The 13552-nt window shown below is 38.7% G+C and overlaps 1 protein-coding gene across 5 annotated transcripts in view; it reads right to left on the bottom strand.

The window, feature by feature from the left end:
- Window positions 1-13552, bottom strand: part of Erc1 (ELKS/RAB6-interacting/CAST family member 1) — a 546275-nt gene that overhangs the window by 269635 nt on the left and 263088 nt on the right. For all 5 annotated transcript variants that reach the window (XM_071610305.1, XM_027951274.3, XM_027951275.3 and 2 more), the window contains one exon: window positions 5790-5921. In XM_071610305.1, the coding sequence (XP_071466406.1) occupies window positions 5790-5921 (132 nt within the window). The remainder of the gene's footprint in view (window positions 1-5789; window positions 5922-13552) is intronic.

The raw sequence follows: 13552 nt of genomic DNA, 5'->3' as shown, positions 1-13552 counted from the left end.
ATACCTATCATAAATAATTATTTTTAACATTGTATCAGTTGGCAACTTAATTAGTTCCTCTGTCAATTCTGTAGGAAACAAAGAACTGGAAACAACAACCAGTTCATAATCATTTGTTTTCTTTATACTGTTTTGAACTATTCCTTTGTTAAATTGCACAGTTTTTTCCCCCAAGGAAAATACAGGTCAGAAAGTGAGGAGAGGTGTGCATAGTTGAAAAGTGAGAGGTACATAGTTGTGAAAGGAAAAATAGAAAAGGTGATTCTGCACATAGTACTTGCTGTTAGAGAAGATCAATTTGAGGAAAAGCTATGTTTGGAAACTGAAAAACTTCAATCCTTTGAGAGAGCATTCCTGTATTTCCAGGTACAGACACTTCAGTCTGAAGATATCTGGCCTAAACACTCTAATAACTCATCTGATTTTTCTTTCACACTTATCCACCAATTCATTCTCCCATAGCAGATGGAATGATCTTTTAAAAACACAAATCAGATGATGTCCTATTAAAACTCTTCAATGGCTTCCACCACTCTTAAAAAACACAAACTTCTTGCCAAGGCTTCCATAGGTACTGCATACCACACATAGCTCCCAAAAGTAATAGAAGTCTTACTCAGAAATGTCCAGTTCTTATTACCTCCATAATTACCTTATTACCATCATAATTGCTGATTCCTCCCCCACTCATCACAAGGCAAACTTCTCAGTTTTCAGGGCTCTTATTAAATGTCCCTTTCTCAGGGGATCTTTCTGAGTGCTCAATCTAAAGCAGGTTCTAATCTAATCAATTTATACCAAATAGAAAACTATCCATAGGGAGTGGTTTCAGGATCCCTGTGAACACCAAAATCTGTGGCTGGTCAAGTCCCTTCTATAACATGGGTGTCTGCATATGACCTACTCACATCCCCCTGTGTACTTTAAATCTTCTCTACATTAAATACAATACCCAAGTCACACCTGCCATATAAACAATTGTTATACTGTGTTGTTTTGGGAAAACTGAAAAGAGTATACATGTTTGATACTGACACGTTTTTAAAAAAAGTATTTTCAAACCACAATTTGTTGAAGCTGCAGATATGAAGCTCACAGAGATAGAGGGCAGACTGTAATTATCTATCTAGTAAACCATAGAGAAAATTGTAAGTTCTTGAAGGTCAAAAATTTATACTTAACAGATAATATCTTATGATTTTGAAAGTGAAGAATTTATACTAATCTTAAAATTACAAATAATGTCAAAATGTCCATTTGAAGCTGGGTGGTGGTGCCCACCTGTAATCCCAACTGCTTGGGAAGCTACGGCAGGAGAATAGCAGTCTGAGCAGATTAGTGAGAGATTGTTTCAAAATTAAATGTAGGGGCTGGGTCTCAGAGGTAGTGCACAAGTCTGGCATGTGTGAGGTACTGGGTTTGATTCTCAGCACCCTATACAAATAAATAAAATAAAGGTCTATCAACAACTAAAAAAATATTTTTTTAAAAATTAAATACAAAGGGCTGGGGCAGATGTAACTCAGGGATAAGAGTTCTTGCCTACCATATATGAGGTCCCAGGTTTAATACCCAGGCCTCCTTCTTCCAAAAGACCACTTGAAAAAATGAGTATCGCTATTAAAAATTGAGTTTTAAAACAAAAATCAGAACTTATGTGTAAATGTCAGTTATTTTGATAGAATATACCTTTAGGTTACTGGATAAGAATAAAATAGTTCATAAAACCAGTTTAATGAACTATAAAAAAAAGTCTTCTTACTTTACTGGCATTTTTGAAAACTCTTAGATAACAAAAAAATACATTTAACCACAAAGAATATCACTGAAAATACTTAAAAATTTTTTAAGTTCACACAAACATGGCTGAACTAAGGATATTACAGGATATTCATTTCTGGCCATTCTGAGACTTCTTTAGAACCTGTTTGTCCTAATTTTAAGTAAACAGAATCTCACATTCAACAAAACACAAAACTCACCAAAGTTGAGCAGATGTGGAAAAGGATAAAACAAAAGAAAAGAGTCCTTAGGTTTTCTCCTGGGTTTTTTTTACTTAAATCTTTCAATTTGCCACCACTGGTAGGTGGGCATCTACTTTTACTACACAATGTCTTTGAATTTCTGGCATTTGGAATTTTAAATTTTGGCATAATGGTGCCTCATTCAAGAACAAACCACTTATAAACTATGATTACAATAAGCTGAAAAACACTGCAAGGCATACTTACATGTTTATGATAATGCTGGTATAAATCTACTGTATTTCTGTCACATAAAAGCATAGCAACACAATTATGTACAGTATGTGATATCTGATACGATAATAAAGGATCATATTACTGTTTTTTTTTTTTTTTGCTATAGTGTAATTTTTGTTGTTGTTTAAAGTTTACTCCTACTTATTAAAGAAAGTTTGCTGAAAAGCATTATGCCATGTTATGTGGGCAGCAGACTCACACAGCCCATGCTTAACCCATCTCTTGAATATATCAAGAGAGGACAGCAAGTGACTGACCTACACCATTTAGGTCTGTGTAAGTACAATCTATGATGTCGACACAATGATGAAATTGCCTAATGATACATTTCTCAGAACGCAGAACACATTCCCTAGGTTAAGCAATGTATAAGTGCATTATGAATAATAATAATAATAATAATAATAATAATAATAATAATAAATGCATGGAGATTCTGTAAGAATATAGGAAAATCGTTTAAAAAAAAAAAAGCTTCTTTTTGGGATTTTTTTCCCTCTTCAAACTTGAGACAGTTTTCTTTTTTATTATATTATTTTGAGGTACTAGAGATTGAACCCAGGGACTCGCAGGTGCTAGATAAGAACTCTGGCACCGAACACAAGCTCCATCCCATTTTTTATTTTATTTAGAGAGAGGATCTCATTAAATTGCCCTGGCTGGCCTCAACCTTGCAATCCTCCTGCCTCAACCTACTTGAGTAACTGGGATTAAAGGTGTGTGGCAATAGGCCAGCTCTATGTCTTTTTTAACATGAGCCATGGTTCCCATTAAATTTTACTTTTAGGAATCAAGAGATGAAGATATCCTGTTTCTATTAGTGGGATTCATTTCATCTCAGGAGGCTTAATTTAAGAAATAGTTTTATGACCTAAGAAAGATAATCAGAATAATGTCTTTAGCTAAAAAACTTCATCCATTTAAAGCGTTTAAAAAAATTATCTATAGGTAATAGTGCACACAATTAACACAGGTAAGTAAAATTAACAGTGCAGTTAGAAGACAGAAAAGGATAAGAATAAGAACAGAAGATGGGGAGGAGGGAACAGTGGGTGAAAGTTTTAAGGCTTCATTAGAACAAACATACAAGCAATTTCTTCATACCTTGAACCACTTAAAGCCCAAATGACTGGTCTCATGCAATATTTCACTCAACAGCTTCAGATAGGCAGTAAGTAGCAGAATGGTGGAAAACAAGATGAACAGGAAAGAGAAGGAAAAAAGCATAAAGGCAAATTTTATATAGCCACTTTGGAAGATAGTTTGGCAGTTTCTTACAAAGCTAACTATCTTACCTTATGACTTTACCGTGCAATGCAGAAACCATACTCTTAGATATTTACCCAGATAAGCTGAAAGTTCATGTCCTCACAAACACCTGCACATGAAGTTTGCAGTGGGTTTATCCATAATTGTGAAAAGTTGGAACAAATGAGATGTTCTTCAATAGGTGAAGGGGTGAACAAACTGGAAAACCCAATACAATAGACTATAATTCAGAGATGAAATGAGTTATTAAGTCATGAAAAGATGGGGAGGAACCTTAAATGCAAAGGCTAAGTGAAAGAAGCTAATGTGAAAAGGCAGTATGCTATATGGTTCCAATTACCAGTAAAGAAAATGGCAAAACTGTGGAGAGAGTAAAAAGATGGCGGAAGAATGAAAAAGTACAGCACAGGAGATTTTTAGGGCAGTGAAGACACTGTGCAATACTATAATAAAAGATACATGGCCTTATACATTTGGAAAAATCCATGGAACTGCATATCATAAAGGGTGAATCAATGTAGACTGTGAACTAATTAATAATACTGTATCAATACTAGTTCATTGATTTTACCACAAGTATCACACTAAGGCAAGACATTAATAACAGGTGGAGAAAAAATTAAGTGAAAAGTATTTACTGTGCAATTTTTCTGCAGATTTAAAAACTGCTTTAAGGATAAAGTTAATAAAACATACTTCAAGAACGCACATTATAATCAGCTCACATAATATTTTAAAAAGAAAAACACAAAAGTTGATGTATAATAATGATAAAATCTATTGTCAGTTGCCAAAACTTCCACACAATCTCTGATGTTTATGACTTGTCACTAAACACCAAGACCAGAACAGAAGGAAATTTTTATAGAAAACATGTGTATGTTGCAGGACAGGAGTTAAAAATAAAGAAGAAAATACAAAAAGAGTAAAATCAAAATCCCTAACACCCTGGACAATGGACAATGGCTGTGGTCATCCTATCTCTGAAGCCTTCCACTACTCAAGATTTATTTGTACATTATGAAAGTGTTCCAAGATATTTATCTAGGAAAGGGCACCGAAAGATACTCATTCCGCAAAAAGATCAATTTTCCCTCATCTTTGTTAAGAAATATCAGCTGGTCTTTTGTTTTACATTTGGAACTGAAGAAGCCATATCCTTGCACCTAACATGGCTATGAAAGGACCCCATGGGATACACACTACACTATGTCTGCCTTGCAACAAACCCTTCTTTACTACCCAACTACCTTAACTCCATAACAACACTGGTCTGATGGAAGGGGTTCCCCAACAGATCCTGTCATCCTCTAGTTCAACTCTTTTTAACTGAATGACATTTGTTCTTTCACAAGGAAATAGAAAGAAAACAATTAGTACAAAAACGAAATGTCATCAATCTCTATGTGAGGTAGATTCAAAAAAGATTCAAAACCACAAATCATAGTCTCAGAATGGAAACTGAGATTACAATCTTAATTGTTAAAACTCTTTCTTTCACTCATGCCTCCAATCATTAGTAATTGTTTCCAATAAAAAGTCAAAAGCAAAGGTTCAGGGGTCTAAAAGAAAAAAGTAGAAAATATACAAAACAAATGCCACAAACAGCAACAGAAGAATTCTTCAAGTCCTCTCAAGGTTTAGACATGCTTGCTGATATGGGACTTGAGGACCACAATATCTATGTCTTGCATATTTTCTACTAACATTAATTTGTTATAATATTTTTTAAAAATATATTTATAGTTGTAAATGGACACAATACATTTATTTTATTTGTTATGTGGAGCTGAGGATCAAACCCAGTGCCTCATAAGCACTAGGCAAGTGCTTTACCACTGAGCCACAACCACAGCCCTTGTTAAGATCTTACTTCCTCTTTTGAACACAGCAAGGTTTAAAATAAACTATTTGCTATTAACATCTTTGAGTCAGAAACACTTGTGTTTTCTCATTCCATTTAAAAGCCAGGTTGTGTCTAGTCTTATAGCAGAGACAAGTTCCATTTCATCTCACCAGATATATTCGCTTATACTATGTTAATGAATCCTAAAATTATTGGAGCAGATATCTCTGTATTAACATGAGTTAAAGAATTAATATGCATAGCCATATTTCATTTATGATTTTTGTCTAAATACTTACACTTGATGAAGAGTTTTTGAAGATATAATATTTAGGTTTATCTAAACTACACTGGTTGGGTTTTACCTTGTGTTTAACCAGCAGCATTGCTAGTAACTGTATAAAATTGCAGACCTGTTTCTCAGCATTGGTCCTGGCTGATTCCTCTTGTGCCAGCACCATTTCCCGCTCTGCAGTTATCTGTACACTTTCTCTCAGTGCTTCTTCCAGCTCTTCAATCCTGTCATCCTTCTTACGGAGACTGTCCTGGAAAATGATGGAAGACTAGGTGAAGTAAATTAATCAGTTAACCTAAGGAGAGCCCATTTGTCAAGGAAGGGCTATTTGTTATTTAAATGTTCTTCCCTTTGGAATTAAATCCAGGCCAGAAAGATATTTTCACAGAGCAAAGAATTTAAAGAGGGAAGAAAAGAAGCAAAGGAGGTTGAAGAAATTTAATATTAAGAGCAAAGGGTCAAGTGAGTTAAGTAAGACAGGATAGACTTGCTCTCTGAAACACAGAGGTAAAACTATTTGTGTTAGACAGCATAGGCATTAGGAGTTTGATTATTTAAAAACACGAAGCTGTTTTGGACCTACTCTTTAAATTTAGCTGAAAGTCAGCTTTGATGAAATATCTACTTAGATTGAACACCAAAATATTTTCTTTCCGTGGAAAGTTGGACCAGATGAAAAAAGTGATGTAAATGGCAAGATCTTTCCTACTGTATTCTTCATACAGACAGTTGTTGGCAAACTAATTTTTTAAAACTGAAAAGAAAATGAGTCTTTTAACTTTCCTTCAAAAAAGGAAAGTTTTCTATTCATCTCATCTGAGAAAACTGAAAGTAACTAGATATAAGTGACTAATCTGGCTAAAAATGAGCAATTTATTTAGCCAAGGAATTCTCAGTAGCCCTAATTCGCTATGCAAGTTGCTTAAAGTATAACTTCTGCAAAGGAGAGCATATATCTATCTAAAGGACACACAAAATCCTACAGGATTTTAAGAACATATAAGATAGTAAAAATCTTAAAATAAGAAGGAAAAATGAAAAAGTTCAAGTAGAATGAACAACTGGATTTATCGGTTTATTATAAGTACATCCTCTTTAAACTCTTATAAAATCAGATAATAATAAAGTGTTGACTTTCATAAAAATGATGCAAAAGAACAAGAATTGACTAAATATTCACAGAAAAAAAAGAATAAAATTAGGCTCCTATTTCTCACCATACACAACAATCAATTCAAAATGGATTTAAAGACTTAAATGTAAGATTCAAACCTTTCAAACTACTAGACAAAAACAGGAAAACCTTCATGACATTGGGCTGGGCAAATAGTTTGTTTTTTTGTATGTTTGTTTGTTTAATAAATCTTAAAAGTACAGACAACAAAGGCAAAAGCAGACAAATAGGATTACATCAAACTGAAAAGCTTCTACACAGAAGAGCAAACAACCAAATCAGTGATGAAATAACTTACAGAATGTGAGGAAACATTTGCAAACTATACGTATGACAAAAGGTTAATATCTAAAAATACATAAGGAACTCAACTTCACAGCAAGAACACAAATGAACCAATTAAAAAATGGGCAAAAGACCTGCATAGACATTTCTTAAAACAAATAAATTGTCAACAGGTATATGGGGGTGGGGGGAACTGTTCAACATCACCAATCATTAGGGAAATGCAAATCAAAATCAAAATAAGGTACCATCTCACCTCAGTTAGCCTGAGTACTATAAAAAAAGACAAAAGAATAACAAATGTTCACAAGGATGTAGCAAAAGAGGTTCTCTCAAATACTGTTGGTAAGGTTGTAAATTATTTAGTCATTATGGAAAGCAGTATTGAAGTTTGTCAAAAAGTTAAAATAGAACTACCCTATGATTTAGCAATTCCACCACTGTGTATGTATCTAAAGGAAAGGAAATCAGTATTTTGAAGAGACATCTGCACTGCCACCTTTATCACTGCATTATTTTCAATAGCCAAAATATTGAATCAACCTAAGAGTATGTCAACAGAGGATGAAATTAAAAGAAAAAAAAATGTGCTATGTAGTCACATAGGAACACTACTGAGCCATAAAAAGAAGGAAAATGACAAACCCTGTCATCTGTAACAACATGGAGAATCCAGAAAGTCAAATTCATAGGAGTACAGAGTAGGATGGTGGTTAGCAGAGGCTGGGGAGAAGATGGGGAAGGGAGATGGAATGAGGACATTTAATAGGTACTTGGGTGCAACTGGACAGGAGAAATAATTAGTGTTCTATAGCACTGTAGGATAACTATGGTTAACAAAGATGTATATCAAAACAGCTAGTAAAGACGATTTTGAACATGCCCAACACAAAGAAATGATAAGTTTAAAGTCATGGATATACTATTTTTCCTGATCTGACAATTGTAAACTGTGTACAGGGAGTAATAAGAGAACAAAGATAGCAAATACCCTTTTACCTTCATTGACAAAGTCCACAGCTACTTATCTAGTGAGCAAAATTTGGCTACATATCTGGTAAGGTAAACCCAGAAAGTTTCTAACTACATCTTGATTCTCCTATTTAATTTAATAAAAAATTGAGTTCATGCCAAAAATTAATAGGAAAACCTTTCGTTCCAAAAATACTGCAGTATAAAGCACACTGCTAGGTCAAATTTATAATCATTCTTTCATGTCCTCATTCTAGAAGATTAAATACATTTTTCTGTACTTAAATTATACTATATGTGCTCCCTTCTCTTTTTAAAATTTAAAATACTAGAGAAAAGATCTTAAATTTTGAAAAGTCCAAATAATTACCTCCAAATGATTAAAAAATCAGAAGACACTGAGTTTTTAGTGGCAACAAAGAAATTTAGAAGATAATTGGGTAATGTTTTCAAAACTCTGAGGCAAAGAAATTAAAATTTTCAACTTAGAATTATGTTTCCAGAGTGCTGATTAAATACAATGGTAGAATGCAAACTCTAAATAAAATGTACCTCAATCAGAGACTCTTTCAGGAAGCTACCAGGGTGTGCTCTACCAATTTAAAGAAATAAATCTAGGGATTAGGAAGATGGCGGCGAGGGGAGTGCATTGCCCCCGTGTGCTGCTTCACTGTGTGGGAGTATGACAAGTCAGGACGGCTAAAGGCTATCTTGTTAGGAATTTTCAGCAATAGTGGGGTGCTCCGGAACCTGGAGGAAGGATTTCCATCGCACGAGGATCGGCTACGGGGACTCAAACGCGAGAGGTTTGTCTCACGGAGGGTAACACTGCTTATTCAGCAAATCGCCCCGCGGCTAGAGTCTGCAGCACGCACAGGGAAACGAGGAGATAGCGACGCAGGGATACAGAGCTGCAGTTTCTGCCAGCCGTGCAAGCACCGTACTCAGGGCTGAATTCTGGGTTTGAGACGGGGGAAGGAAGCGGTCCATCTCGGTTCTCCACACCGGTCAGACCACAGAGGAGGCCAGCGGCCACCATGTTGGAAAGCTGACGTCACCATCCCTCTTTTCGACTGACCGCAGCTCATTCAGCCATAGAACAGGTAATTTCAGGCTGCCATTCGCTGCGGCTTGTGGACAGATTGCTCGGGCTCAGTGCCTGGGTGCTTCTTAGAGCCTGCTCTTATCGGAGCGAGCACTGAGCGCGGGGCGGGCAAGTTCCGGCTCCCGGAACCGCCCTGGCCCAGGGCTGGGGAGCCTGTGGAGGCTGCTTCTTGGAGCCTGCTCTTATCAGAGCATACACCGAGCACGGAGCGGCCGAGTTCCGGCCATCAGAACTGCCCTGGCCCTGGGCTAAGGAGCCAGCGGAAACAGCTTCTTGGAGCCTGCTCTTATCAGAGCATACACCGAGCACGCAGCGGCCGAGTTCCAGCTCCCGGAACTGAGCCCGCGGGGGCTGCTTCTTGGAGCCTGCTCTTATCAGAGCATACACCGAGCACGGAGCGGCCGAGTTCCCCCTCCCGGAACTGCCCTGGCCCAGGGCTAGGAGCCCGCAGAAACTGCTTCTCGGTCCGGGTCCTGCTGAGGGCCGGTCAGGACCCACCCGGTGCTTTGGTTGCCTGGCAAGGGGAACGAAATGCTGCCATTCGCATAGGATACCAACATGGCAGAGATCTGATGTCTGCAGAAAGCGGCGGAGGAGAGAACTTCATCAATACCAGCGGCGACAGAAACAGTTGGTCTCCTGGTAGGGGGGGGTGAGGCACAGACACCTGAGTCTCTCTCAATTTGTCGTCAAGCCAGAGGGGAGGAGCCGGGCCGCCGCCAGCGCCTGGAGCAGGCCCAGCGGCTCGCCAGCGTGGTGACCGCGTGACCCCAATTGGAGAGGGGGCGGAGCGGAGCCACCACCCGCGCCCGCAAGGTGGGCAGACCCGCGACACAGTGCTACACGGGCGTGGTAGGAGGGGCAGGGCAGAGCCGCCGCCCGCGCTTGCAGGGTAAGCAGACCTTTGACAAACTGGCGGGTCAGGCCCAGCGGCCTGCCAGCTGGAGTAGGGGCAGAGCAGATCCTTCGCCCACGCCCGGATCAGGCCCTGCCGGTGTGGTGGTCACGTGAACCCAATTGGAGTGGGGGCGGAGCGGAACCGCCACCCGTGCCCGAGGGTGAGCAGACCTGTGACCAACCTGCAGATCAGGCCCAGCGGTCCGCAGGCGTGACAGGAGGGGCAGGGCAGAGCCGCCGCCCGCGCCTGCAAGGTAGGCAGACCTGCGACAGACTGGCGGATCAGGCCCAGGAGCCTGCCGGCGTGGTACACACATCACCCTAATTGGAGTAGGGGCAGAGAAGAGTCACCGCCCGTGCCAGGAACAGGCCCAGCGACCTGCTGGCGGGGTAGTCACGACATCCCAATTGGAGTAGGGGCAGAGCAGAGCCACCACCCGTGCCCGAAAGGTGGGCACATCTGCGACCGACCAGCGGGACAGGCCCAGTGGCCTGCCGGTACGACAGACACGTCACCCCATTTGGAGTAGGGGCAGAGCAGACCCGCCGCCCGCGCCTGCAGGGTAGGCAAACCTGCAATTGACCGGCGGATCAGGCCCGGTGGCCTGCCGGCGTGGTACACTCGTCACCCCAATTGGAGTAGGGGCAGAACAGAGCCGCCTCCAGCGCCCAGAACAGGCCCAGTGACCTGCCGGCGTGGTAGTCACGACACCCCAATTGGAATAAGGAGAGAGCAGAGCCGCCGCCCGCGCCTGCAGAAAAGAAACACAAGCAGTATGAAAAGACAAGGAAAGAAAGGACCACAAGCAATGCAGGTCAACGCAACTTTAGAAGAGGTAACAGCTGCAGAAGATGGAATGTCAGATAAAGAATTCAGGATATACATGCTTCAGATGATCTGGAGTCTCAAGGAAGACATTAGACAGCAAAATCAGACAATGAAAGATCACTTCGACAAGGAATTACACAAACAAATCCAGGAAGCAAAGGATCAACTATACAGGGAGATAGAGGTTATAAAAAACAAACAAACACAAATCCTAGAAATGCAGGAAGCAATAAACCAACTTAAAAACTCAATGGAGAATACTACCAGCAGAGTAGAACACTTAGAAGATAGAACATCAGACAATGAAGACAAAGTATTTCAACTTGAAAAGAACATAGACAGCTCAGCAAGACTGTTAAGAAACCATGAGCAGAGCATCCAAGAAATATGGGATAACATAAAGAGACCAAACTTAAGAGTCATTGGGATACAGGAAGGTATATAGGTCCAAACCAAAGGAATGAGCAACTATTCAATGAAATAATACGAGAAAACTTCCCAGACTTGAAGAATGAGACAGAATCCCAAATCCTAGAAGCCTACAGGACGCCGAATGTGCAAAATCATAAGAGATCCACACCTAGACACATTATAATGAAGACGCCTAATATACAGAATAAGGAGAGAATTTTAAAAGCTACAAGAGAAAGGAAGCAGATTACATTTAGGGGTAAACCAATCAGGACAACAGCTGATCTTTCAACACAGACTCTGAAAGCTAGAAGATCCTGGAATAACATATTTCAAACATTGAAAGAAAAGGGGTTCCAACCAAGAATTGTGTATCCAGCGAAATTAAGCTTCAGGATGGAAGATGAAATTAAAACCTTCCACGATAATCAAAAGTTAAAAGAATTTGCAGCTAGAAAACCATCTCTTCCAAACATCCTCGGCAAAACATTACAGGAAGAGGAAATGGAAAATAACAATGAAAACCAACAGTGGCAGGTAGGACAGTAAAGGGGGGAAAAACAATCAAAGAGGAAAACAAACCATGTTTAGTAACATAAATAAACAAATATGGCTGGAACAACAACACATATCTCAATAATAACCCTAAATGTTAATGGCTTAAACTCACCAATTAAGAGACACAGACTAGTAAAATGGATCTCAAAACAAGACCCAACAATATGCTGCCTACAGGAGACGTATTTGATAGGAAAAGACATACATAGGCTGAAGGTGAAAGGTTGGGAAAAATCATATCACTCATATGGACTTCGGAAACAAGCAGGAGTGTCCATACTCATATCAAATAAAATAGATTTCAAGCCAAAGTTAATCAAAAGGGATAAAGAGGGACACTACATACTGCTTAAGGGAACCATACACCAACAAGACATAACAATCATAAATATATATGCCCCAAACAATGGTGCAGCTATGTTCATCAAACAAACTCTTCTCAAGTTCAAGAGTCTAATAGACCACCATACAATAATCATGGGAGACTTCAACACACCTCTATCACCACTGGACAGATCTTCCAAACAAAAGTTGAATAAGGAAACGATAGAACTCAATAACACAATTAATAACCTAGACTTAATTGATATATATAGAATAGACCACCCAACATCAAGCAGTTACACTTTTTTCTCAGCAGCACATGGATCCTTCTCAAAAATAGATCATATATTATGTCACAGGGCAACTCTTAGACAATATAAAGGAGTAGAGATAATACCATGCATCTTATCTGGTCATAATGGAATGAAACTGAAAATCAACGATAAAAGAAGGAAGGAAAAAGCATACATCACTTGGAGAATGAACAATAGGTTACTGAATGATCAATGGGTTATAGAAGACATCAAGGAGGAAATTAAAAAATTCTTAGAGATTAATGAAAACACAGACATAACATATCGGAATCTATGGGACACATTGAAAGCAGTTCTAAGAGGAAAATTCATTGCTTGGAGTTCATTCCTTAAAAAAAGAAAAAAACCAACAAATAAATGATCTCATACTTCATCTCAAAATCCTTGAAAAAGAAGAGCAAAACAACAGCAAAAGTAGAAGGCAAGAAATAATTAAAATCAGAGCTGAAATTAATGAAATCGAAACAAAAGAAACAATTGAAAAAATTGACAAAACTGAAAGTTGGTTCTTTGAAAAAATAAACAAAATCGACAGACCCTTAGCCATGCTAGCGAATAGAAGAAGAGAGAGAACTCAAATTACTAGCATACGGGATGAAAAAGGCAATATCACAACAGACACTTCAGAAATACAGAAGATAATCAAAAACTATTTTGAATCCTTATACTCCAATAAATTAGAAGATAGTGAAGGCATAGATAAATTTCTTAAGTCATATGATCTGCCCAGATTGAGTCAGGAGGATATAGACAACCTAAACAGAACAATATCAATTGAGGAAATAGAAGAAACCATAAAAAGACTACCAACTAAGAAAAGCCCAGGACCGGATGGGTATACAGCAGAATTTTACAAAACCTTTAAAGAAGAACTAATACCAATACTTTTCAAGCTACTTCAGGAAATAGAAAAAGACAGAGAACTTCCAAATTCATTCTATGAGGCCAACATCACCCTGATACCTAAACCAGACGAAGACAATTCATAGAAAGAAAACTTCAGACCAATATC

This window comes from Marmota flaviventris, chromosome 3 (assembly GCF_047511675.1).
Source record: "Marmota flaviventris isolate mMarFla1 chromosome 3, mMarFla1.hap1, whole genome shotgun sequence".
Lineage (NCBI taxonomy): Eukaryota > Metazoa > Chordata > Mammalia > Rodentia > Sciuridae > Marmota > Marmota flaviventris.
This window is presented reverse-complemented; position numbering and strand designations above follow the sequence as displayed.